This window comes from Balaenoptera physalus, assembly GCF_965194825.1.
Source record: "Balaenoptera physalus genome assembly, chromosome: 10".
Lineage (NCBI taxonomy): Eukaryota > Metazoa > Chordata > Mammalia > Artiodactyla > Balaenopteridae > Balaenoptera > Balaenoptera physalus.
Window position 1 is genome coordinate 70,417,682 of NC_138889.1, and position 27,366 is coordinate 70,445,047.

General features: G+C 46.4%; 1 protein-coding gene and 2 long non-coding RNA genes across 17 annotated transcripts in view; 1 reads left to right on the forward strand and 2 right to left on the reverse strand.

The window, feature by feature from the left end:
- The window catches only part of LOC309667525, a 616,044-nt gene that overhangs the window by 430,835 nt on the left and 157,843 nt on the right, over window positions 1-27,366 (reverse strand). The gene's annotated exons all lie outside the window — the stretch shown is intronic.
- The window catches only part of LOC309667519, a 373,680-nt gene that overhangs the window by 331,455 nt on the left and 14,859 nt on the right, over window positions 1-27,366 (reverse strand). The gene's annotated exons all lie outside the window — the stretch shown is intronic.
- The window catches only part of TEAD1 (TEA domain transcription factor 1), a 265,515-nt gene that overhangs the window by 205,239 nt on the left and 32,910 nt on the right, over window positions 1-27,366 (forward strand). For 9 of the 15 annotated variants that reach the window (XM_082476019.1, XM_082476021.1, XM_082476026.1 and 6 more), the window contains 6 exons: window positions 1,169-1,180; window positions 1,958-2,092; window positions 3,229-3,275; window positions 4,182-4,243; window positions 5,222-5,346; window positions 19,985-20,158. In XM_082476019.1, coding sequence (XP_082332145.1) covers window positions 1,169-1,180; window positions 1,958-2,092; window positions 3,229-3,275; window positions 4,182-4,243; window positions 5,222-5,346; window positions 19,985-20,158 — 555 coding nt within the window. The remainder of the gene's footprint in view (window positions 1-1,168; window positions 1,181-1,957; window positions 2,093-3,228; window positions 3,276-4,181; window positions 4,244-5,221; window positions 5,347-19,984; window positions 20,159-27,366) is intronic. The other 6 variants (XM_082476024.1, XM_082476028.1, XM_082476023.1 and 3 more) reach the window with 2 other exon arrangements.

Below are 27,366 nucleotides of genomic sequence, written 5' to 3' on the forward strand. Positions count from 1 at the left end.
ACACACAGTCAGTTTATCATAAAATCCTACCGACTTCAAAATTTGTCTTTTTTCCTGGCATTTCAGTGTCTGAAATGTTTCGGGCCTTTAAAAAAAAGTTACCAGAGAAAGCTGGCTTCAGGTTAGAACGTTCAGCAGATTAGCAAATGGAGCTTCAACTCGAAGAATGCCATCTGACCAGAGGCAGCAAAGGCATCACTTCAGTCTCTGGGGACCAATAATCCTGCAGGCATCCGGAGCCCTCATGGTGTCATTCAGCTGCAGCAGCGCCCTTACAGATACTCATTATGACCATGTGTATCCCCGAATAGCTGTTAGATGAGGCTCGTTTTTTTAGTTGTATCCCTGCATAGCTGTTAGATGAGGCTCGTTTTTTCAGTTGAGAGCCAGAGAAGTGTATAAAATATAAAATTTTATGCAAACGTTAAGCTCTTTTTCAAGGGTTAATATAAGCTTTTTGAAAATTCACATGGTGCTCCCGGCAGTTACTGGGCAAAGTGGTGTCTCTACCTTGGGACCACCTGATTGATCTTCCTTAGAACCTTCTAGTACCTGTAGGCTTTGATTTTTTTTTTTTTCCCCCTCCTTTTGGCCTTGCCTTTGGCGCCTCAGCATGTTTATTCATCACCTTTGGGTAAATCTGTAAACACTGAAGCCACCTCTCAGCTGGTACTCAGTGTCTTAGCCTGAAGCTTCCCTTGACCTTCACTCTCTGTCTGAACTCTGAATGACAGCTGGGGAGAGCGCTCTTTTTACTCTGATGTCACCATTTTGCTCCTGCTTTGATGGAGTCCGGGCCTGGGATAGCGTGTATAGACCTTCTGCAAGCAGCCAGGACCCTCGACATGTTTACTGAGTGTGAAGCCTTGCCCCACCATCAGGGCCTGCCCCACACCAGGGGCCTGACCATTTCTCCACCTGTACTGGGGAAGCCTCAGAACCAGCTCAAAGGAGTTGGGAGTTGCGGTTGTTGATAATTGCCCTTCTAGATAGTTACCTGGGTCACACATTTCTCCTAAAATGTGGAAAAAAAACCCCACGCTCCTACGCATTTTATTGTACCCAAGTATCATGTGTTTGTATACGTATATATTTTTTAACTAAGAAGAAGAATAACCCTGCCTTTGTAACGCAATCCTTTTAACAAATTGTTTATTGTTGTATCCAGGTAACAAGCATGGTAAGTATTTTCACCAAATTGAGTATTCTGTACTTTAGCTGTGCTTGGCAGACTTTTTGGCTAGCTGTGTGTTATCAGCCTTGGCTTTTTCAGAAAAGACCCTTTTAGGAAAAGGGGAAACCACTTACCTGGTAGCATCCCCTGTGTCCTTGGCTATAGGAAAGAACCTGTCTAGCCTTTGACGCAGGCGGGGATACCTGAGAAAGCATGCCCCCCGCCAGCATGCTGCTTGGCCCCGTCATCGCCCTGCCTCATCGCCCCGCCGCCCCGCTGCTTCTCAGCCTCCCCACCAGGTGTGTGCCAGGGCTCCCAGGCCAAGCACACAGACGGGCCTCCCAGCACTCTGCGATGGTCCTACCCCAGATCCACAACCACGCCTCTTCTCTCACCCTCCTCCCATCTGTGTGCTTGAAAGCAGGGCCTTTTTTTCCCTCTCCTTGAGTCTGTTAAGTAATTGGAGACATCTCCCTTTGGAAGCTGGAAAAATAAATACATTGTCCACTCTTCTCAGAGGCTTCCCATTCTGTTGGAAAATGGATTAAAAAATTTTTTCTTTTTAAACCTTGCTACTGGGTGTTCTCAGTAAACGTTCAGAGTTACAGTAGGTTGAGTGTGTTTTTAGCCTTCTGGCTGTGTTTATTTATCTGTGCATGTTTGCTTTTTTGGCCTTTTTTTGTGGCTCTGTATTTTAGTCCCTGTGCTCGTGGCTGTGCCTATTTAAGCTGCCCGGTAGCCATGTGTTGTGTATTAATTCTGTGTGTCACTGTCACCTTCAAGGATCAGACTGCAAAGGATAAGGCCCTGCAGCACATGGCCGCCATGTCGTCAGCCCAGATCGTATCAGCCACTGCCATTCACAACAAGCTGGGGCTGCCAGGGATTCCACGCCCCACCTTCCCGGGGGCGCCAGGGGTAAGTCGTGAGCTGGATCCATAATGATGGCCCCTGAGCGCACGGGGTCCACGTGGCCAAGCACAAAGCCATCCACCTGGCACTTCTTGTTAATTGGGTCAGGTGTAAGAGAGGGTAAGGACCATTTTGTGGTGCCCTGTTGCTGGGTACAAAATGGTGAAAGAAAGCATGGAGCTAGGGAGAGGGAGGGGGGAGAGTAAGAGAGGGAGAAGGAGAGGGAAGGAGCTTAGTCCCTGAAGACGTGGAATTAAGTATCACTTTTTTGGTGCCCTTCCAGGTTGTTATCTGCCTCTTCGGCTCTATCTTTTTAATCCTGGCCCTTGGTCCCTTTTCCTGTGTCCTCAGGGTCACTTTATGGCAACTAACCCCTAAAGGGACAGAAGTATTCTATTATCATTTTCATTTTGCACCTGCCAAGGGCTGAGAAGCTTAATGTTATGATCTCATTTAATCCTCAAAATAATCTTAAATGCCTCTTACTGTTACTGCCATTTTACAGATGAGAAAACTGGAGTTAATTAGTAACAAAACAAGAGTTTGGGTAACTTGATCATAATCACATGGTTAGCGATGTCAGGACTCAAACCCAGGGCTCTCTGACTCCCTTGACATCCTACTGCCTTTCCAGCAGGCCGCCAGTCAGCAGGCACCAGAAAGCTCAGGAAAGCTCACAGCAAAGGAGGCGTCTCTACTGCTGCTCCGAGCTCCTGGCCTCTCGTTCTGAGCTGTGTCCTCTCCCCGTGCTGGGAGCTGTGGAGGCACATGTTACACAGGAAACATTTCAGAATGGAGGGAGGAGGAGAAGGGTGGGTGGGCACATGGGTAAAGCAGTCAGATGAGATATTTCTGAACCCTCTGCAGTGCACCCAGATTTCAGTTGGGTGTCAGGTGAACGCTGAAGAGCTGCTGCCTAGTCCTTGCCCTCCGGGAGATTTTCTGGAAGAAAAGCCAGAGGGAGCTGTAGGTTGCAATCTTCTGCAGGGCAGCGACCATATCTGCATTTAAGGAAGGTCACTTTGCAGCTGGTGGATGATCTGAACTCACTGTCTTTAGCAAAGATTACAGTGCATAGACATCCTGAGCAATGCTTTGAGGTGAACTCATAACCCTGAAGCTTTTTGCATTTTGCCTTCCAGTTCTGGCCGGGAATGATACAAACAGGACAGCCTGGATCCTCACAAGAGTAAGTTTGAGGAGGGGCCAGCAGTGACAACTAGGGGCTGGTCACAGCCCACCCCGGGTAGAGGTTTCCTGGCACCAGACTGCCTGCAGGCTTGGAGGAGAAGGGAGATTTAACCTGAGATCACTGAAGTCATCCTCCATTGTTATCTACTGAGGCCAATAGCAGGAAAGAGACTGCTCAGATCCGGGAGACGTGTAAACACCTCACTCCCACCTTAAGTATTAGTGGTCGTGCAGCTGGCAACAGGAGGAGGGTCTCCATCCCTTCATGGCTTTGGGGGGCAGAGCCTGGGGTCCTCCTGAAAGTGCTTGCTTGAGAGAGGGCAGTGGAGGTGATCCTATATATAGCCCATTGTATTCCGGCTTTCCCTGTAGTGGGGGCAGCTAATAGAAAATCCTAATGATGCTTTGAGGGCAAGGGAAGCAAGCTCAGTAAGCTGGAAGATAAGGGCAGTCTAGGGATAAAAGCAGAAAGGAACTCCTGCCCATATATTCTCAAAAGAACTAGAGCTATTTGGCCCAGAGAAGGAGAGCCTGAAACGTGTCCCAATCCTTGCCTGGAAATGGTGACCACTGACCTCGGTCTCTGCAGGGATCAGAAGAGAGGTTCAGAGGTAGATATCACAGCACGTGCAAGGCAGGCTGACGTCTGTCCAGCTCGTCCCCCGGAACTGGCATGAGGCTTGGTGGTTTGGTCCCCAGCAGCCTGCTGGCCCGTCTCAAACGGACAGCATACCTGGGTCTCTGTCTTGGCAGAGGTCTGCCTGGGCTGTGCTACCACCTGCAGACAGGGAACTTTACGGTGGCGGGCCCCCAGGTGGGTCCCTAGCCCTGGGAGGCCAAGGCCAGGGGGAAGTAGCCGCTGCTGCAGTCGTGGTTTCTGACTCTCTCCGTCCTCTGTCTCCAGCGTCAAGCCCTTCGTGCAGCAGGCCTACCCTATCCAGCCAGCGGTCACAGCCCCCATTCCAGGTGAGTCTCTGCGGGACCCTCTTGCTTTGTTCCACAGCTGCACACCCTCCCTCACTTGCAGAGCCATGGATGCCCCCTTCTCGCCGGCACCCTCCTTAAGGCAGGGCTAGCCCGGAGCTCAGGAGGGTCGGGGGGTGTCCCCTCCCAGGTCCTGATTCGCCTCGGTCATCTCTAGAGAGCTCTTCTGATGGGCTTTTAAAGAAACAGGAAGCCTGATCACTTTCACTCAGGACCCTGGGTCATCCTTGGAAGGGGAAGTTGCTGTGGTTCCTCCCTCGTCATAAACAGGCCACGTTGGGCAGTCCCAGTCTTGAGGGCAGATAGGGTTTTACTCACCCTTTCTCAGAGAAGTGCGTTTCAAGTCCGAGCACGCTTTTTTAAAGGAGCGCTTACACGGAAGCCCAACCAGAAACGGGGGACCCAGCCGGCCCGCCTGCCTCCCGCTGCACGCATGCGCAGAGGCTCAGTGGGACTCTCTCCGTTAGAGACTCCCCAGGCTGCCGTGCATTCGCTCGTCGCCCTCTGCTCCGACACCACGGAGCATTGCAAGAGAGTATTCCACAGTGCTGGTGACTGCAGCCTTAGGGAAGGAGATGGTTGAGCACAGGAGGTCTTTGTCGCCTGCCTTTCCTGTCTCACAGGAGATCTTGGCCAGCACCTGCTTCCACTCTTCATCACTCTTGCCGTGGTCCCCAGCGAGGCCCCTTTGCCCAGGATTAGGTGTCCTCACGCCACAGCCCTTAACCTGAGCTGGCGCCGGCTTTAGAAAGAGCTGCCACGTGCATTGCGCTTCTCCGGCTGGCCCTGCCTCTGGGATCCTCCGCCAGAACCCACCACTGCCTGGCTCAGCTCCACCCCTGACTCTGGTGGACGGGCCTGTTGGCCTTTCCTCCTGGTAGGGCCCTGCCCCGGGGTTGGCCTGAGGCCCGAGGGGAGGTGAGCGGCCAGGTTGAAGGTGACGATCGATCGGTATTTCAGGGTTTGAGCCTGCGTCAGCCCCAGCTCCCTCGGTCCCGGCCTGGCAGGGCCGCTCCATTGGCACAACCAAACTCCGCCTGGTGGAGTTCTCAGCTTTCCTCGAACAGCAGCGAGACCCAGACTCGGTGAGTGTGCCCGGAGAGGTGTGTCCTGAACCCAGGGTTTGCCCCTCTTTCCCTGCCTTCAGGCCTGACAGGTAACCTGTGTGAAGCAGACCTGGGGGAGGATAGCGGAACAGCCCTTCAATTAAGTGAAAAGGTATTTCTGTTGAGAAAATATGTGGAACTTTAGAGCTAAATGGTTATGGATGCTGTGGACTGCAAACTCCAAGGATTCCTGGAGCTGTAGCGAAGGACCTTAACAGGCTCTTGCATGTGGTAAAATGTAACATGTTTTGAGCCCTGCCCTGTGGCTGGTGCTGTGTGCAAAGCTTATAGATAGGATCACATTTTACCCTCACAAAACCCCATTAAGGGTAGGTGCTCTGTGGTACATGAGAAAACAGAGAGGTTAAATAATTTCCCTAGAGCCACTCAGTTAATATCTGACGGATTAGAGATTCAAACTCATGTCTTTAAAACTCAAGCCTAAACATTTAGCCATTATTCTATACTTCTTTTCAAAGCTGTGTCTTCTCAAGATAACAAGTTACTACCTTCTGAAGGAGAAGTAACAGAGTAGTACTTTAGCAATTTGAAGTAGAATGTGATGCATTATAATACCATAAATACCAAGAACATTGGCATCTGGACTCTATTTGTCGCTTTTCTTCCTTCCCATTTCCGCGCCCCATCTAGTGCCCGTCATCTCCCTGTTTCTCAGCCAGGCCCACCATTTCCCCTGCATATGTGAGCCTCCCTTCTTTCCCACCCGGCAAGCCCAAGACCCTTTCTTCCCTCCCACTCCTTGGCTGTGAGGATGAGCATTGCATCTGTGTGTGGGTGAGCCCAAGGCAAAAACTAAAGAAATCATGAGTTTGTCTTTGGGAGCTTTACCAACTCCTTTCCATATTTTGTACCTCACCCCACCCTGCTGATCTCGGGGGCTACCAAAAGCACACAGGTGCCATGCTCTCTGGGTATTTGCCGCCTTGCTGTCATTCTGTTACCAGGAAAAAGCATCATGAATGAGTTCACCGTCTGTTGTAAGTAACTTGGATACGAACATCTGGAGGTGACCTCTCCCAGGAGTATTTGTACTTTGGCTCGCTGGAAAGCCTCTGATGGTAGGATGGGGGAGATCCCACGGGTAGAGGGGTTTCCACCAGCCATCACCAGAGTGGAGACTCTGGAACCCACATGTGGCCCCCTGACATTTCTGTCTATGAATTGTGAATGCTGGGAGCTGGTGGAAAAATAGAGCCTGCTCCAAAATTCGGAAAAAATGAAGAAAGAGATGTAGAGTAGGTCATTGGGCCCATTGAGGCAGGTAAAGGAAAATGAGATTATTGAGAACAGGGAAGAGAAGGCCACCTGGATCACTCTTCTCTAGTGTCTGAGTGGCTTTACAAGAAGGGTGATGGTGAGAGATTAAATCCCTGTCTGTGGGAGCATTGAAATAAACAACCAGAAAGATTACCTTCCTGATTCTTTTCTTCCTCTTCTGTCTGAGAAGTGTAGATGGTTCTTTGGCTGAAGGCTGGGCTTTGGCCCAGATTGTGCTTCTGCTTTCTGTAACTTTTGTTTGTATGACACCCCATTGCTCACAGAGTACGTTGTCGTTGGTTATTTCATTTTGTCCTCAACGTGCTGGTGAACTGGATTCTTTTTTTCCCCATTGTACAGATGAAGAAACTGAGGCCCAGGCACATTAAATGACTTAGGATATTTAGCCAATAAGCAGGAGGACCAGGAGTTCAGATCTTCTGTTTCCGTGTGCTCTTTTCACTACTGTGAACCACCACCAATTGTGAAGGTCTCTTGGATTGTGTATTCAGTCTGTGTATCTCCTGTATGAGCAAATCTCTCTCTTTGCTTGTGACCATTTTTTTAAGGAACAGAACTCCAAGACATTGGGGAGCAGAAGTCCCAAGATGTTAGTTGTTATCCTTGCTACAAGACTCAATATATATGTTTTATCACAAAAAAAAACAATTTTTTTTTTTTTTTAAATTTAAAAAGCCTATGGCAGCCTCCTCACATTGTAACTGTCCTCCTCAGTTATGGACCTGTTGGAATAACAGGTCCGGTTGGAATAACAGAATGACCGGTTCCTCTTTTTCCTGTTGTTGGTGTTAATTGGGCTGCACACTGTGAATCACCGACAGATTCATTCAGTCCATTCTATAAACATTTATGAGCACTTGCATGTTCAGGGCGCTGTACCGAGGAGGGGCCGGCCCAGTGCTGCACAGCCAGCCACTGACTCTGCCCTTGGTGGGGGGGGGGGGGCGGTGACGTCTAGTAGGGGAGGCACACGAGGTGATAGTCACACATGAGGCCACTGCAAAGTGTGGTGACTGCTGGGGAGGGAGAACACTGGATGCTGTGAATGAGGGGCAGGGAACCGGGCAGGCTTCGTCAAGGAAGCAGCCCTCATGCCAAGAGGTAGAGCATCGATATGGGCAGGGATGAGTAAGGGAGAAGAGCATTCCAGAGGCGATGACTGATGTAGATAAAGCAGGAGGTGAAAGCTGGTGAATAGTTTAGAAAGGCAGGGCCCACCAAGTCCTTGGAATAGAGTCCAGAGATACATGTTTCATGTATGTTCAGGATTACACTTAAGGCTCTGAACGGTTCGCAGTTTGCAGGGCAGAAATAGAGACACAGATGTAGAGAACAAACGTATGGACACCAAGGGGGAAAAATGGCGGGGGGGGCGGTGGGATGAATTGGGAGATTGGGATTGACATATATACACTAATATGTATAAAATGGATAACTAATAAGAACCTGCTGTATAAAAAAATAAATAAAATTCAAAAAAAAAAGAATCTGAACGGTTCAACTAGATTTGACCTTTTACTGATGAATGAACAGGTTTGGCTCTTCAGCTTAGACTCTAACACGTGACTTTAATGGTGACAGATGTGGTAAACTAGAGAGTGAATTTCCAGAGTAGCAGGGACTTAAGGGAGACCACCCTGGACTGAGGACCAGGCAAACTAGATTCTCCTCTTGGCTTTGTTGCTCCCCAAGTGTGCCTTATGTCCTCTTGGGCGACAATACAGGCAGAAAAGGGTTCAGACCTGGCCACAGCCATTGACTAATGATCTCTCCAAGCCTCTTCTATAGAAAGAAATAGAAGTACCTACCTCGTAGGGCTGTGATAAGGATGAAAAAAAATCACACTGCACCAAGCTCATTAATTTATTTGCTTGGTTTTTACCAGCACTACCCATAGCCCCATGATTCCAGTGAACCTAAGCCATTGCCAAGACGTAGGGGGAAATGTGTGTACATGTCTGTATGTAGACAAAGATTTGCAGAATCCAAAGTTGAATTTGTTTAGGACCTTTAATTATTTGTCACTTTGTTGGCTTCCTTATCAAATTAACATGCTTAATGTTTGATGTTAAATTTTAAGGATAGTATATCCAAATTTGTTTAAATGTACCAGGTGAGTTTATTTTAGATGGCTTTAAATTTTCCTATAGTTGGAAGTCTGAGAGCCAAAGAAACCACTCACGTGCTACATGTTTTTTCAATGTGACCTTGGACCTCAAGGGCCTTTACATGTTCATTGTTACAGCACCTTATGTTTGCAAAATAAAGCACGTATTATATAATTTGAGAGGCTGGTGCTTGAGACTTGTCAGAATGCTTGTTTTAAGTAATCTTGTGAATTCTCCCCCATTTCAATTAGTCAGCCACCTCTTTTAGTCCCAGCTATGCTGGAAATTCACTCTTCAGTTTACCACGTGTCACCTGCTACCACTAAAGATTCTTCACAATTCTGCCACCCCTACCAGCAGTAGTACTGGTGATAGCCAGCACTGTCTTACCCAACTCTATGACATAGCCTGCCCAGTATTAGGCAGCCAGCTGACATTGGAAATGGGATTCAGATCCAGGTCTGCCGATTCCTTATCCTGAGACCTGTAACCAAAGGTGGTCAGGTCCATTTGTATCTGATGTGAGTACCTGTAGCCAGCCGTAATCTACAAGGAGCTAAGGGAAGACTAATCTGGGGGATGAGCGCCCCCTGCTGGTTCTGCATCATGTGTAAACCAGACATTTCCCGGAGTCGGTGGTTGTTTATATTGGTGGAGAACCAGCAAGTCGGTCCCTCTGTTACCTTTGGCTCCACTAGAAGCTAAGAGAAAAACAGCAGAGGGTGAAGAAAGGAAGATCTAAAAAACAAAGACTATTTTAGAAGTGGTTAGTAATGCTTGAAAGTACACTTTCTACGCGATTTCAGTGTTGCGTATCAAACGACTTTGGGTGTTAAGTGCAAGATCCTCCACCCAGGGTGGGCTTTTTAAAAGGGCCTTGCCTGTAATCAGGGCCCAGTTCCTGGAGACCTGAAGCAGCTGCTCCTTTAGAGAAATGAAAACCCGGCCTTGGTGAGCTGTAAGCTGAATCCCGTGTGTGCATGCAGAGTGGTTTTCCTGATAAAGCCTAACGGGATCCTTCTGCCTGCTCCCTGGGGCAGGGCAGGTTCCTCCAGCCGCCCCTCAGCTCAGCCACATGTTCCCAGGCAGAGGTTGTGTATTTAATGCCTACCGTGATCTGGATTCCAGAACAAGCAGGGCTGTGAGCAGGAAGAGAGTGTGTGAGTTCGGTTAGGTAGGAGTTACACAGCCAGAGAAAGGCAAGCTTTGGGATGGAGAGGGCGGGACAGGAGATTATTCTCTTTAGATTTTGAAGAAGCAGTATCTTGGGGAAGAAGTTCCATGATGTGGTGCAGGAGCACACCTGACCAGGGAGACACCTCCGCTAGTTGCAGCCATCACGATAACCTCCAGCATTGGCTGAGCTGTGTCCCAAGCACTGCGTGCCAAGCATTTGACACAGGCACTGTTCTTACGTCCCGTCTCTCAGCAGTGGAACGGAGGCTCAGGAGCATTAAGGTACATTATCAAGTTCTACTGCCAGGAAATGGCTGTACCATGGTTTGGCTCCCCTTTGTATATTCACCATGTCACTGTACTTTTGAAGAAATTAAAAAATCACTCAGATGCAAAAACGGCTGCCCTTCAAGGTCTGAGCTCCCCAAGCACAGCCTGGATGTAGCAGGCCCTTCACACGGGGGCAGCCAGTGAAGGAAGGTGATCGGGACGTTTGGAGAAAGAAAAGTAAGGACACTTGATTTGGGCTTCACAGGAGGAGAGAATTCCTGAATGATGCCCAGGCTTGGACGATGGCAGTTCCTCAACCAGAAGGTGAGGAGTTTTGCTGCCTGGAATGACCTGGCCCCTTATCTTTATTTCTGAGTGGCTGGAACAGCCTAAAAGCATGGAACTTCCCCAGTGCGGGGAGTGAGTCAGCAGTCTTCACAGCCTGAGGGAACCTGAGTTCTCCCCTCTGGCGGGAGTCTTGTCCCTCAAGTTCTGCAGATATATTCTGCAGACAGCCTGATTCTTTTCCATACAGGCAGTTGGTTAAATGTGGGCCCCAAGGATGATTTCATGGTTTTATATAGCTTCTTTCAAAGGCCTAAATTCACAGATCAACTGAAATTCCTTTGTCAGATCTCACAAATCCTGACTTTGGTTTGGAAAATGTGACCAGTGCAACTCTGAGGAAATAGGACATTGATGAGGGCCGTGGCAGAAAGAAGAGTCAGTTGTTTTGTATGGGAATTCAATTGGAGAAGTAAGATCAGAAGCAAGGTTTAGATTCCAGATTGCCAGGAGGATCCTCGCCTATATCCTGGACGGAGTGGAAGAGGGCAAGTTCTCTCTGAAGAAGCTTCCAAGTCCTGCAGTGCCTGCTAAGGGGGTCACTACATCTCAGAGCAGGGTTGTGTGTTCATGGGAAACAGCTCTTTGGGGAGATTTGGTTTCTGGTCCTTCAGAAAAGAGACTCTTTCTCTCCCCCAGTTCATGGCTTGTGTGTGGCTCTCATTAATAGTTAACCTGCATCCTAGCATCTGTGTAGCTCCCTAAGGCTCACACAGAACTGTCATGTTTCCTGTTTCGTGTGACCTCACACTGACCCGTGAGATGAGCAGGCCAGGTGACATCTCTGTTCAGATGAGGACACCACAGCCCAGAAAGTTTAAGCAACTTGGCTCAGGCCACACAGCTCAGAAACAGCAGGGCCTGGCTTCTAACCCATGGGTTCTTAATGTACGCATCACATATTTGAATAAATGGTCAGAAAGCACATTTGGCCTTCCAGGTCCTCAGGAGGACTGCAGCGAGTCTGACGGTTGGCTGTGCTCAAATGTTCATGCTTCTCCCTGCTTTTTCTCATACGTGTTACCACATGTGGTCTTCCAGTAGGACGTGGGACATGGAGTGTTGTTCTCCAGTGCTGGAGGTGACAGGTCGCTGTGGTGGGGTGTGGCCTTTCCCACCCTGTCCTGCACGACTGCCAAGCTGTGCTGTCAGCTCATGCACGCCAGCTGCACCCTCTCGTAGCAGCAGTGGGTGTTCACTCTCCATGTCTGAGCTTCTCTGGACGCTCACCCTCTTTATTCATGACCATTTGGGGATGAGGCAATTGAAAGCATCTGGAAATCTGGGTTTTATAGACATTTCACAGAGGCCCAGCCAGGCTCCAGCTGCTTTCCTTAGCAGGTCAGCCGCCGCCCTACCCGCCTGCCTTCCTGGTCGCTGTCCCTGTACTCAGCCAGTGGGCCTTAACAGCTGCACTTGTGTGGGGAAGACGCACTTCTTTCTAAGAAAACAGCAGCCGCCCTATGGAGATGGTGGTGGAAGTGGGAGGTGGGGTGAGGGGCTGCATCCTGGTGTGAGATCCAGGAAGGAAGGACCGATTGGTTCCTTGTTTCTTGTGTTCAGTGATGTTTCTTTCTGGGAAGAGCACAGGGAAGGGAGGAAGCAGCACCGGGGGGCCAAGTAGCCAGAACAGGGCTGGTGCCTCTGGACCAGCTAGCTGAGGAGAGAGCCTGCTGGACCGTGAGCCCAGGCAAGCTCCTCTCCCCAGGGACTGAAGACGCAGGCCACTTTCCGTGGCTCGGTCCTGCAACCACTCCCTGTCCCTGCAGGGCCCAGGGGCCGTCACAGGTTGCCCAGGCTGCGCTGGGGGTGTCTGAGCAGACTGTCCAGGCAGGAAAATAACAGGAAGCAAGTGTAGGTGATTTGTCCTTGTTCTGTTTCAACTTGTACATTAGCATCCCTTGACATGGTTATTTGTCTTGGTTTCTTTGAATTCCTAAGTGGATTATAATTTTTCTCCCGGTATTATTTGACAGCAGTCATTTTTCAAGGTTTTACTGCGTTCTTCAAATACTTGGAATTTTTGGAATAAGTTTAGGGAAAGACTGCCATCTTCAGGTCAGACAGTGTAGTGCAACATTGGGGAGTGTCCAAGGGAGCCTCTCAGATGCCAAGGACCAGCAGATTCTTAGGGCTTTCCCTTTCCTTTTGCATAAAAAGTGAACTGCCTCATCAGAGGGCTATGGACTAGAACGTATTAGCAGCCCTTTCAAAAAAAAGAGAAAAGAAAATTAAACCCCAGTGGCCACTTTGGGAGTTGCTTGTTCTGGTTTGTCTCATCTGCAGTAATGGGCAACTGCCCAGGCTGCCCTAGCCCCACTTTCGAGGACAGACTTTGCATTGTTCACGGACATGCCTTGGGGGTAGTTCAGGGGCCTGATCCCTCAAGGCCTCTCGCACACGTCACCCCATCTCAGCTACCCTACAGTACAGTACATAATGGCAGTGTCAGGACAGTAGAAATCACCAGTGTACCTGAAACTTTCCTCTCTTAATTTCTGCTTTAAATTTTTAGTATTTCCATTTCGTTGCTGTCAGAGGAACAGCCATAATTTCAAGTAATCTCACCCAAAGTACAGAAACATCGTGATTATTGGGGAAAATAATAATAGCAATGATAATAATAACAAATTACATGCTTGGCACAGCATTGTGGATTTTCCATGTGTGATCTCCTTTAAGCCTCGTGATGCTCCTTCGAGGTAGGTACTATTATTATCCCTGCATTACCGATGTGGAGAGGGCTGAAAGCGCCCCTCCCAGATGACTCAGCTAGGAAGCGGTGCCGGCGCCAGGACTCAGACCCAGACCCTGTCTGCCTCCTGAGTCTGGTGCTCAGCCCTCCTCCCCTGCAGCCTCCCTAAGCAGCAGAGAGAGAGGGAGAGCCAGAGACCAGGAAGGAAAGCGACCTCGACCTCCTCGCAGAACAGCTTTGGAGGAGGGGGAAAGTCCTTTGTTAATCCCCCAGGGTAGCTAAATTACCCTTCACAAGTCACTTTGGGGAGATTTTAGGATTACATTTACCTTTATCACTGTTTACAACTGCTGTGAAGAATAACTGGAGAGATTATAGCAATAAAAAGAGAAGATGAGCATTTCCCCAAGTCAGAATAGAAATCTGTGTATTAAGATTGTGTCAGGGGCTGCTGAGCCACGGGACATCTCAATCCAGGTAGGATTGTGCCAGTGCAACGTCAGTCTCTGTGGTGAACCCTGCAGGCAGACAAGGGTCCAAGCTCCTGCTCAGTCATCCTGAGTATTTGAGCCTAGGAAGGCTCTGTGATCTGACCAAGCTCCTTTTAGGTCCAGGGAACTTGTGGCCAACTAGAATGAACATCCTGAAGCACGACTCTTTGTGTTTTTGTTTCCCTTTATAGTTCTTTCCTCACAAAACTCCATGATGTTTCAAGATAGTTTTGGATTGGCGGTTTCATTTAATAAAGTAATAGATGTGCTTCGTGTGTAAGCCAGATCACACCCCATGCATGGCCTATAAGGAAGAGCAGCCACCCCCTGCCCCCTTGCCCTGTCTCCCACCCCCCAGTCCTGCTCCTTAGCAACAGCTGCTTGCGGCCTTTTTGTCCTTGCTTTGTATAGTATCTCCGTATTTCTAAACAACATGCTCCTACTGTGTATCTCAATCCATCGATCTGCAGACATTATCTGTGACTTCTTACTGTGGAAGACCAGGACTTAGCTCTCTGAACTTAGCACATCCTCACCCCCCCCAATATGGTTATATCACAATTTTTGGTTTAATGAATACTCAGTGTTTATATTACAAACCTGTGCAGATTTTGTACACAGCATGGTTTGTAATGTGTTAGAACCATTTTCTTGATTGTAAAACTTGTTTTTTCTAAGGTTTGTCATTGCCTTTTCATTTGTTCAGTTTTTATATACCTACACAAATTCATCCTCCACATTTCTAACAGAATTCTCAAACTCTTCTCCAGATGGTCAGCTAAGTCAGGGAATCTCTCCAGTCCCTTTAGAAGCCCTCCAGCTCCTCGTCCGCTCTGGGCTGGCTGCTGTCCAGGTCAGCAGCCCAGCTGCGGGCCAGCGTGTTCCTTTCACCTCTCTTCTAGGTTCCGGCCTCGTCTCCCTCTTTTTTGATTTACTCCCTCATTTCAAAAGAACATATCCTCCTATTGCTACCTGAGAGTAGTTGCAAGGAAGGTCGGTTTTCTGAAACCTGACAAATCTGAGAGTGTGTTCTGTTCTCACATGTGATGGCTAACTTGGTTTTCATCATGGTTTGCACCTTAGGCTTGTGAAGCTTTGTTCACATTTTCAAGGTAAATTCCACATACGTTCTCCTTGCTAATGAATCACGCTCTATGTTTAGTGCTGGAGAATACGGCCATCCGTATGAACAGAGCAGGTAAATGCTGATTGAAGTCATGGGATGTACAGGGGAGGGGATGTTGACTGTCCTTAATCCCAGTCTTCTGTATGAGAATCTTTGAGAACATGTATTGAATGGGCAGCCGATGGTTCTGACTACAGAGGCAATAAGCTGGCTCCGTACAGTCACTCTGTAGGTTCTGTGAAGGGAGGGGCTTTGTACTATTAGCTCATGGATTCCCTGTGCCCACCACAGTGCCTGGTATATAATGGACCGTAGGTGTGAAGATTTGTTCCACGGAAATCCACAAAAGAAATTTGCAGAGTGAGCACCTTTTCTGTTGTTGTCATTGATATGTCGATAATCAGCATATCTACTGAGTGCCTAGGAGACTTTCTTGTAACTGAACAAGCCAGTGTTAACCTCTCTTTTCGATATCAAGGAAATTTAGTCTTAGGCTTTGGTAGACGTGACTCATTGACATTCGCCCCATTTCTGCTTGTACATTCCCCACATACTTGGGATTGTTGGTTGTTGTTATTTTTATTGTTTTTGTAAATATTTGTTTTCTGCCATATAGAATAGAACTGCCCTTTTTTGGTTTTGTGTTCCACCTTTAGTTTTGGGGAAACCACCACTGCTGGAAAGAAACTGGGATTTATTTGGGAAGGAGGAAGGGAAGTGAGGTATCCACCCTAGTCTTCTTCTCTTATAAGGAGATCTGGCAGGATGGGAAGTAGAGCCTCACCAAATAGTTTTTAGGTTTTAATTTCATTAAAACTTGAACCCAAACATATCAGGTAGACGTCTTCTTTTCAGCCTTCTAGATTTGGGGGCAGAGGGATTCCTCACCTAGCCAGGTTGAATTAAGGAGAGAGGGAGGTCTGTTTGTCCCACTGCTGTGGCCTCCAGGATGCCTTCTTTAGTCCTTTGTATTCTTAGAAACAAAGTCACCTCTTGGCAGGAGTAAAGCCACTCAGATGCCAACAGTCAGGGTTTGGTTTCAAGTCACCAGCCTTGGGGAGGCAGTGCCCAATTTCCTTTGGCAAAGACAGCCTGCCCATGCTCAGTTCATTTCAGCCACTTGGGCACTAAGGTAACTCCTCAAAATAGAAACCTCTGAAGACTCTATCTGATGCATCTGTGAATAATTATGTTTGTCCCAAATTCTAATTTCATTTCTCAGAATTTTGAAGACGCTATTCAGCTTTTTTCTCTTTTCTCAAATCAACTTTCAGAAAAAGTAGATCTGAGTTAGAAGGATCTAGGCATTTATATTTTCTTCTGGAGATGGTGTGGTTGATGTTTGCAGCAAATGCATGGGCTGTGGCATTGATAGATCCAAGTTTTATTCTTAACTTCAGGACTATTCCTGGGTGTGTGACCTCAGGCAAATCTGTTCATCTCTGAGCTTGTTTCCTCATCTGTAAAAATGATTTTAATAAAATCTGCCTACAGTGTCATTGTGAGGCAGTGACCCTGAGGTCATTGTATAGAGGTCACATATATAGAAAGCACATTGTACAAACACTGAATGGACACAGTTCTCTTTCTTTCTGCAGACACAGGTGAGAGACCCACACTCCGAGCAGCTTGTAATGGGTGGGCCGTAATCAAGGATCTGAACAGTCACATAGCTTCACAACTTGCTCCCAGCTCTTGGCTTATTTGTGTTTATTTTTCCATTGCTAGGCAGGAGGGATAGCTAAAGTAGGAAAGTTCTTTTGCTTCTACCCCAGAATCTAGTTAATCTCACATAATACACTGCAACAATAGTAATCTTAGCAGCTGTGATTTATTGAACACTTCTTGTATGCTAGGCCCTATGCCGAGCACCTTCTGTGCATTATTTCCTTTACTCTTCCAACCTGTTCTGTATGACAGTCATATATCCCCATTGGACATATGAGAAAACTGAGATTTCAGGTTCTTGTCTGGCTCCAGAGTGCTTTGTACTCAGCACCTTGATTTTCAGCTATACTTTCATGGTCCCCACTGAAGAACGGTAAATTTTACCCTCCGGTTGTTCACCTTCCTGATCTCTGACACCTGGAGGTCTGGGCTGTGGTCCCTGAATTACAACAGTTTTAACTTCACCCCAGCTCGGATTCCCTGGCCCATGGGAGCTGGCGAGGCAGAAGAGCTGGGAGTGAGGCGTGCTCAGCAGAGAGACTTGGATTCTATTCACAGGTATCCCCAAGGCTCTGCTTGTATTCCATTCTTTCCCGTAAACTCACTGCCTACAGACGCCACAAGAAGTGACAGAAATGGTGCCTCTCAAAGCCGGGTAGGGCTGGGAGCTTGCTGCAAGCAAGGTTTGGATAATAAGGGTTGGGTGATGGACATGCAGACAGCCAGTTGTCTGGATAATGAAGGAACAACGCCTTTTGCCCTCTGCTCCGGTACTGGTAACTAGAGGACCAACAGAGGGGCCAGGCACGAGGCATCACCTCCTCATGCACCGCCTCATCTCTGAGGGCCTTGCACCAGTGTCTGTGCTCCCAGCTTCACCTGTGTTGTTTTTTTCTCCTCCTACCCACTGATGAGACTGGAAGCGCCTTAGCAGCAGTGCCCCATACATTTCTGTGGGCTTTGGTTTGCTTATAACTGAAAAGATGATGTGATGACATTTGAGAAAATTTTAAAAAGATCAGAGGTACTTCACCCCTCCCTATAACCTCACTTCCCTAACATGACAATGGCTTCTACTTTTTTAAAAGTTTTCTTCCAGCACAGCATATTCTGTTTCCGCGTGGCCACATCCAGGTCTCAGGCCATCCTGAAATCCACCAGACAGCTGGAACAGAGGCTGGGTCCATGTCAGAGCTTCACGTTCCTCTTTTTCATTTTACCTGATACCTTTTAGGGTTTTGGAAGCCTTGGTAAAGATAGCACTCTGATGTTGAGCAGGAGAGGGACTTAGCCCTCTCCCAGATGGTGCTGGGCCCTGGCCACACTCCCTGTATGTGGGCAGCTGGCACCAGGTGGGGTATTGGGCCTCCTGCCCTTCCACATTGTGGCCAGAGATCCACAGCGTGTGGGTAGCAGGTCATGGGTGTAAACCAGCACTTCCTCAGGATATATTTACAGGGTTTTGTGAGCAAACAAGTTTGGGAAACTTTGAGCTATAGAAAGTTACACAATGTTTCTCTTCCGCAGTGCTTTTAATGTGTTATATTCAGATGAACCTCAAAGGAGAGAGGTTTTATGAGACATAATAGTAGCTAACATTTATTTAGTGTCTACTGTTTGTTGAATGGAGGAGCTCCAGTAAGCTCTTAATATGCAGTACATCATTTAAACCCTATAGCACTGGGACTTCCCTCGTGGCGCAGTGGTTAAAAATCCGCCTGCCAACGAAAGGGACACGGGGTCAATCCCTGGTCTGGGAAGATCCCACATGCTGCGGAGCAACTAAGCCCATGTGCCACAACTACTGAGCCTGCGTGCCACAACTACTGAAGCCTGCACCTAAAGCCCGTGCTCCATAGCAAGAGAAGGCACCGCAGTGAGAAGCCTGCGCACCGCAACAAAGAGTAGCCCCCGCTCGCCACAACTAGAGAAAGCCCGCACGCAGCAATGGAGACCCAACGCAGCCAAAAAAATTTTTTTAATAAAATAAAGAAATAAGCAAAAAGATTAAAAAAAACAAAAATAAACCCTATATCACCGTTGGGAGGTAGGTGCCATCACTGTCCCCATGTTGGAGGCTGGGGGGACTTACCCAGTGTCATAGCTGATTGCAGTGGGCACAAAGTTTTGTGCTGGAGCAGGCTGAGCGCAGATTCCACCTCAGCCAGTACACAGTACTGCTGGCGAGCAGCTTGGAGCAGCCTTCTTTTATTTGGGATTTCTCATTCCCTATGGAACTAGTGCTTGGAAGGACTCTAGTTGGAGAAATGCCAGCGTAAACTTGAAAAGTGAATAGGGATTGGAGGGCGAATACTGACATGGGTTTCTCTTGTGAACCCTGTTGGGTTCTGAGCTCCCTGGAACCCCTGTACCCCAGATGTCTTTGTGTCACATTAGGCTGGTCTTACTGCCTATTCAGCAGGAGAGGTGGGCATGGGGGGGGGCTGGAGTATAGAGTTTAGGCCAGTGGTTCTCCAACTTGGCTGCATATTGGAATTCATCAAGGAAGCATTAAACATTACTGATGCCTGGCCTCATTCTCAGAAATGCCAGTTTAGCCTGGGTGGGACCCAGGCATTGGTGATTTTTAAATGCTCCGTGGTGATTCTGCTGCATCCTGGGTGAGAACCACTGGTTTGCCACACTCCTTTGTGGTCCGGTTACCATATCTTATACCAAAGCAAGGAGAAGAAAGCATTTCCATTTGTTAGTTAAATGACTTACCAGGGTTTTGATTTGTTTGTTTCAGTTTTTGTGAATGGGTGACTGGTCTTTTTTTTACTGGTCCCGTATAGCCCTGCACCATGAATCCTCTCCATGATCTAGACCCATGACTCTAACTTTGCACTGACAGTCACATATTGACCAGCCCTTTTGCAGAAGTTTTAGATTGGTTACTAAGGGGACTCGTGAGGCAGACACTCAGCTCTCTTATTCCTGATGGAAGAAGTAGGTGGGTACCGTTGCTCAGAGCACTGCATTCATGCTGTTGCTAGGGGAGCTGGAGTGACAAGTGCATTCTGGGTGATGGCGTTAGCTGACCACACCCATACTGCTTATTGGACTTACACTGTAAATAATGGGCTCCAAAGGGTGTCACTGTCATTTTCATTTGAGTCAGGTAAAACTGGGTAACGGAATTGTTTCTAGCTTTGGTAGTTGGGTAACTTAAGTTGTTGTTTCCTACTGTGTCTACAAAAAGACTTTTTTAGGCACTTCGGAAAATATATGCCCTTGTAATAATAGACAATGATTGTTTTAACCCTAAGCTATAATGGCTTTTCTTAATATCTTCATCTTTTCGAAGGCACAGACCCGAGGCTATTCAAGGCGGAATTCCGGGATTTCGAGACTACCACTCTTTATGCAGCTCAAGATGGATGTGTCCCAGGTTGATCAAAGGGTTTGTAATGGGAATGTTTCTGTTGGTTTCTTACAGTACAACAAACACCTCTTCGTGCACATTGGGCATGCCAACCATTCTTACAGTGACCCATTGCTCGAATCAGTGGACATTCGTCAGATTTATGACAAATTTCCTGAAAAGAAAGGTGGCTTAAAGGAACTGTTTGGAAAGGGCCCTCAAAATGCCTTCTTCCTCGTAAAATTCTGGGTGAGTAAGACCTTGCTGTGATTTCGGTGGTTTTGTCTGAATGGTCGCATCCCACACTTGAGGGCAGAACACTGGCTGTGGATTCCCGCTGACTGATCTGCAGGATCGCCAAGGGATCACAGACTCATATCCGTGGGCCGTCCTCATGCTGGCCTTGTGGCACATCCATGTGGTGACCCAGGTGGCATTTGCTGTCCCTGCCAAAGAGACACAGGCAGCTGCTTGGGCTTCAGGGCTCTCTCATGCAATGACAAGAAACTGCAGATGGCTGGGGTCACAATGGCAGACGTGAGGCACTTAGACCCTCTTTCTGTTTGTTCTCACACCATTAAGCAAAGCGACCTATAAATTCCACTGGAGCGTAGGACCTGAGGCAAAGAAGGGGCTTGGGTGGAGCTGAAGACATGCTCCAAGATTTTATAAGTGTCAGAGAGAATACAAAATGGCTCTGCCCATTACGTGCCTCATTTGTGCTTTAAAACACCAAGGGCACATTCCCCCAGCTGCTGGGGCTTCCTGCTGTCCCCCGGCCTCTGAGGAGAGCTTTGCTGTCCCTTCTCCACTAGTCAGGCCCGGGCCAGGGGACTGCTGTTGGGTCAGGTATGTCACAGCAAGCGTAAGGATAATGTGTGTGTACTGGGGGCTTAAGAGCAGAGGACCTCCTGGCACTGAGCGTTTATAACTCCTCAGTCTTGACAAGAATAAAAAGAAAATGGCTTCAAATGTTTGCACTTCTTAGCGTGGCATTAAAGGCCCTGAAAGAGCTGGTTCCGGGTGTTTCCCTTGCTGTCTGTCCTACGGCCCGCCTTTGTGTGTGAGTGGATGGACTTTTTACTTCTCCTCCTTTCCCTCCTTCTTTTGAGGTGGTGGCTTCTTTATTATAGCACCTTCCTCACTTAAACAAATGGTTGATTTTTTAGTCCTATCGCGTTGTGTGCTTACTCAGTTCCCATGCTGTGTCATAATTATTTGGATGTGTGTCCCACTCCTCTCTGGACTCAACTGCTTCCAGGCACCTATTCATAATGGTGGCTTCACTGATTGAATGCCTGCTGTGGGCCGGGAGCTGTGCTCATGCTTTACATGCATTTTATCCAGTCTTCCCAGTGTTGACTGGAATTTGCCTCATATCCAACTAAGAAAACAGAGACCCAGAGATTACAAAGTACAGGCTGCACCAGGGTGGGGACCTGGGGCTTGAAATCAGATCCGTTTGACTAAAGTGCCTTTGCTCTGTTTCCTGGCTGCTTCATGCCCCCTGGACCCCACCCACAGGGTCTGTCAATCGCTCTCCATATCTGCGAAGCTAAGCAAGCGCCTGGCACAAAATACTCAACAATGGGGGAAACAAACAGATGAACTAAGGAAAAATTAATATTTTAAATTCCTTGGGAGGAAATTTACATATTAAATTTAATTCTTTTAGTTTCTTTTTTAATCCTTGAATGGTAACTGGGTTTCATTTGTCATGCTTCCATACTGAATTTGGATCGTGGAAGTAGCCTTCTACTTAATTTAATGTTCTCGGGATCAGTAATACATGTGGACACCCTGAAAAAGCACTTCCTTTTTCTAAACAGTCACTTCCTTTTTCTAAATTAGTGGCTGCCACCTAGTGACTTGAATGGTGGTTGGGGGTCAGTTATATGATAACACAGCAGTTTTCAGAGGGTGTTCTACAGACCCCTAGGGGGTTCCTCAGTATCTTTTCAATGGGCTGTCAAGGTCAAAACTATTTTCATTATGACACTGAGATATTATTTTCCTTTTGAACTCTGTTGATGTGCGCATTGATGGTTCAACCATAATAGGGTAAAACTGCTGAAGTCTTGGATCAGTCGGGCTGGGTTGCATGCACAGTTTTGGGGGGCTTTTTTTAATATAAATTTATTTATTTTTTATTTATTTATTTTTGGCTGTGTTGGATCTTTGTTGCTGCGTGCGGGCTTCTCATTGCAGTGGCTTCTCTTGTTGCAGAGCACGGGCTCTAGGCACGTGGGCTTCAGTAGTTGCAGCACACGGGCTCAGTAGTTGTGGCTTGCGGGCTCTAGAGCGCAGGCTCAGTAGTTGTGGCGCACTGGCTTAGTTGCTCTGCAGCATGTGGGATCTTCCCGGACCAGGGATCGAACCTGTGTGTCCCCTGCATTGGCAGGCGTATTCTTAACCCCTGTGCCACCAGGGAAGCCCGCACAGTTTAAATTAAAAAAAAAAAAAAATCAGTCACACCAAGAATGTCCTTTACGAGGTTTATTATATCTTGAACCTAGAGTACACACTGAAAATGAACGCAGTGAGCCTGCCTGCTACATCAAGGAAAACAACTGATAATTTTTGTTGCCAAAGATAAAATTTGAGCTTTCAAGTAAAAATAAGAATTTTGGAAAACTTGTATCCACTTTGGTGAACTTGACAGCTTCCCAATATTTAAAAGACTTTTCTGTTGGGATCCACAGTCATCTTAACAAATGTGATATTTTATTTTTATACTGTGTAAGATAAACCAATGGATTTTAATGTAACAGAGTGTGAAAAGTTCATTGATATGGTTTCAGATTCCACACTATAGCTAACCTTTAAAAACTACCACTTGTCAAGTTTTGGTGTAGTGTCAAAGAAAAATGGCCACAATTATCTGAAGAACCTATTAAAATACTCTTCCCTTTTCCAGCCACACATTTATGTGAGGCTGGGTTTTCTTCATGTACTTCAACCAAAAGTTGAAGTACAAATCATGACAGATTGAATTTAGAAGCAGGTATGAGAGTCTAGGTATTTTCCATTAAGCCACACATTAAGTAGATTTGCAAAATGTAAAACAGTGCTATCCTTCTCACTAATTTTTGTTGTTTTTTAAAATATAGGTATGCCTAATTAAAAAAAGATGTATGTTAACATCCAATGGGCTTAATATTATTTTTAAATTAGGTAATAAATATTTAAAATTTTTCTCAGTTTAAATTTCTGATGTGGAAAATACAGCCAGCTATAACCTACAGAAACAAAAGCTCTTTGAGGTCCTCAGTAAATCTTAAGAGTGGAAAAGCGGTCCCAAGATCAAAAGTTTGAGAGCCACTATTGTGAAGGATATAAAAAGAGACTGTTCCACCCAAATGAATTAAAATTAATCAGAAATTGTAGGATAAGATAAAAATAAGCCATTTTCAGTGCTTTCAAATTAAACAGTATTGGTTTTTTTGTTTTCCTTTTTTTTTTTGGCTGTGTTGGGTGTTCGTTGTGGCCCGTGGGCTCAGTAGTTGCACCTCGTGGGCTTAGTTGTCCTGTGGCACGTGGGATCTTAGTTCCCCGACCAGAGATCAAACCCACGTCCCCTGCATTGGAAGGTGGATTCTTAACCACTGGACCACCAGGGAACCTCTATACGGTATTGGATTTTAATGATAAGATTTCTTATAGTCAGCATGTTGTTTGACTATAAAGTGGAATGCAAAGTATTAGAAAGTTGTTTTTGTTTTTGCTTCCAAAATTTTCCATTTTACACAGGGGATGATTTTAATAAATGCTTTCAGTGATGGGACCCTTCAGTCATGAATCCCCAAATAATGAGGTCTAGATTTGCAGATGTTTAGAGTGTGGTGGCTAGTATGAGATTTGCAAATGTAGAAACAATTACTCTGAGATTAGATATTAGTTTATTAAATTAAGATTTGCAGAATTAAAATTGAGATCTTCTATGAATATGATGGAAGACGTTACTCCTTCAGTATAATTGTTAGCAGTACTTAACCTTTATGAAGAAATTCAGTTCTGCCTATGTTAGAATAAATGAGGAAAGGCAGTTTGAATTAGGTTTACAATTTGCTGCAACTTGAAATCTCATTGGCTTCCTCTAATGACTGAGAAAGCATGAATTACACTTAGACTCTCTATCCTTGAATGTCAGTGGGTGTTTCTTAAGTAGGCTTAATCTTCCTTTTGAAATTTCTTTCATATTAGCAATTTGCTTCACAGGATTTCATTTTTGTGTGAATTCAGTGCCTTTCAACAGAGGTCCTATCCTCACGTCTCCTTTCTTTTCCTCCCTTTTTCCTCTTTCTCAAAGTGCCTGCAGTCTCCAGGTTGTCACCATCAGGCTGACTCTTAGTTTGTTCATAATGATTGCTCCATGTCCAATCTGGGCTCATTCAGGCTAGACCAGCTCAGGAGTTCGCTGTGGGAGAAATACTGAGTCCACCTGAGGTACCCGCACTTACACCCAAGCTGTGACCCCAGCTCTTTGCCAGGGGACACTGAGGTAAATGGGATGGCAGTGAGTCATGTAGCGGTCACTCCACTGGCTTCAGGGTGGAAGACTCTGACTGGCCCCCCAGGACTCAGGCCCCAAAACACAAGTGAATGGCAGAGCCACAGATGCCAGTGTGGGTGCCCCTCCACCCTGTGAGCCTTAATGGTATGGGACACCCAGGGGCCCCTGTGAATGGCTGTGCATCTGGGGAGACCTTTTTTTTTTTTTTAAGAGCCTTACTGAGGTATCATTTACATACCATAAAATTTTACTCATTTTCTGTGTACAAGTCAATGATGTTTAGAAAAATTTGCAGTGTTTTGTGGTCATCACCACTCTTAAATTTTAGAATATTTTTATCATTTCAAAAAGATGCCCAGTGCCCATTTGCAGTCAGTCTCTATTCCCACTTCCAGGCCCAGGCAGCTACTAATCCACTTTCTGCCTGTACAGATTTGCCTTTTCTGGACATTTCCTGTAAATGGAATCATTCACTGTGTGGTTGTTGGCATCTGGCTTCTCTCGCTTATAATGTTTGCGTAGCCTGAGTCAGTAATTCGCTGCTCTCTGTCGCTGAATACTATCCCACCGTATGGATAGACTGCATTTTACTTATCCATGCACTAGTTGATAGACTTGTGGATTGTTTCCACTTTAGGCTTTTATAAATAATTCTGCTATGAGGTCTTTGTGGACAAGTCTGTGTGTAGACACATGGTTTCGTTTTTCTTGGGCAGCTAGCTATGCAGGAGTGGAGTTGCTGGGTCTTACGGTAACTCCGTGTTTAGCTTAAGAAACTGTCCAACTGTTTTCTAAGGTGGTTGTACTACTTTACAGTCCCAGCGGAGAGATGTTAGGGGTCACCTCCTCCTTTGACCGTTACGTCTGCAAGTATTAGGATAGGGAGAGATGGCAGTGAGTATGGCAGGTAAGGGACCGGTGGGAAGCACCAAAACAAGGGACATGTAAGGCTAGTTAAGGTGTGTTCAGGTACATCAAGGTGCTTTGCAGCTGGGCCCTCACTTATATAGGAAACACAGGTGGGTGGAAAATGAGGAGAGAGAGGAATCAGGGGGGTTCATTTGTATCAGTCATAGGGAGCAGTCAGTGGTTTCAGCAATTTTTGAGCCAAGAGAGTAATAGGATTCTTTTTACTGTTAAGCAACTTTCTCTACATTTTGCCTTTTTAATTTTTGTTCTTTAACTTCTTCCTCTTTTGACAGTCTCCTGTTTATTTCCTTTCTCTTCCCTCTTGCCTACTTTTTATTCACTCCTGTGCATTTTAATTCTACTCCACATCTCATTACAAAGAGAGGAAAGTGAATTTGCTGGAGCAGGAGGGAAGGGGCTCCTCTCTTTTTCAGCAGTGTGTGACCGTGGCTGTTAATGAGTTCCTCCTTTGAGCCAGGCCCTGGACTAGGCATAAGCACGTACTTGGTATTATTTAAACCCTGTGAGGTACATGTGATTATTCCCACTTTACACATAAAGAAACTGAGTCATGGAGAGGCAGAGTGATTTCTGCAAAGTCACACAGCTAATTGATGCCAGATCTGCTGGACTCCGGAATCCATGTGCTTTCCACGACGTCTATGCGTGGAAGCCAGTGCAGGTACCTGAAGTGAAGCAGTGTAGTTTCTTTGTGAAGGCCTGTCAGTATGGGGCGCTCAGGTGTCTGTTTACCTGGGCACCAACGTGAGTAGACTACTGTTACCAGGAAGTTCAAGTTGGATCCTGAGTTTTAGCAGAGAGATCAGTGCAGCCCTGGTAGCTGCCTGTGCGGGGAATAGCACCTTCGTGTTCACATGTTTACAGAGCCAACATCATAACCTTCTAGGCAGTTTTCGAAATCTATAATTCTTAATTCATTCCTAAATGCACCATGAATATGGCTTAATGTGATACATGTTTATGTAGTTTCAACCAAGGAGTGCATTAAATCTGGCATCCTGCTTTTCTTCCTTATCCAGCACCCTTCCCTGTAGCTAGATGTCATTAGATCCCTAATACCATTATTAATGACTACATAATATCCTCTTTACTGGGTGTATCATAATTTAACCATTCTTATTAGACATTGATTAGGATTTTAGTGTGTGTGTGTGTGTGTGTGTGTGTGTGTGTGTAGGTATATGTGAGTTTGTGTCTGTGTGTAAAGAACCAAGTTGCTTTCGAAAGTTGTCAAGCAGTTAATAGTGAGTCTACCAAGGCATCTTCATCAGCCTTGTGTGGCATAATTTAAAAGAAAACAACTTTCTGTTGTCACTTAGGTTTTTGGCTTCCTCTACATCTGCAGTTATTTTTTCTTTCCACTCAAAGTCTTTAATCCTTCCTCACTCTCTATAGAAACAACTATTAATAAGGTTAAACATACTGTGTTCCCTCGATTCTAAGACATATACTTCCCATGTCAACAGTCATAGAAGTGGGATGCTTCTTACAGTGGCCATCATAAGCACCGTGCCCACCCCTACACAGAGGGGTAAGTCATGATGTAGTTATTATTACTTGCCCTTTGCGACCCTGGGCAGTGTAGAAGGCATCTCACCACCTCCTTGTCACCTTAGTTGAATTACTTGCACTAGTAGTGTATACTACTATACTTAGTAGCTTAAATTTGAATCCCTAATTAAAATGTCTCAGAAAAATTATAGTTTGATGCAGCATTGAAATTGTTATTATAGTTGAGGAAGAGTGTGGGACCGGATTTGTACTAAGTGAACATTTTGCACTGACAGAAAACCATGCTCCTTATTTTCCTTATAAAACAACGGTCAGATGCTTTGTGGGCTCTAAGAAAGGAAGATGTACACCCACAAGTGGACAGAGCTGTGCTTCATTTCGGTTTTGAGATCCATGCAGGTGGGTTGCCAGTGATATGGCAGACAGTGCAGCTAGTTTAAGATAAAATGTCAGCTGTCTTGGAATTCATCACAGAATCCCCAAAGCTAGAAGAAGTAGGTGT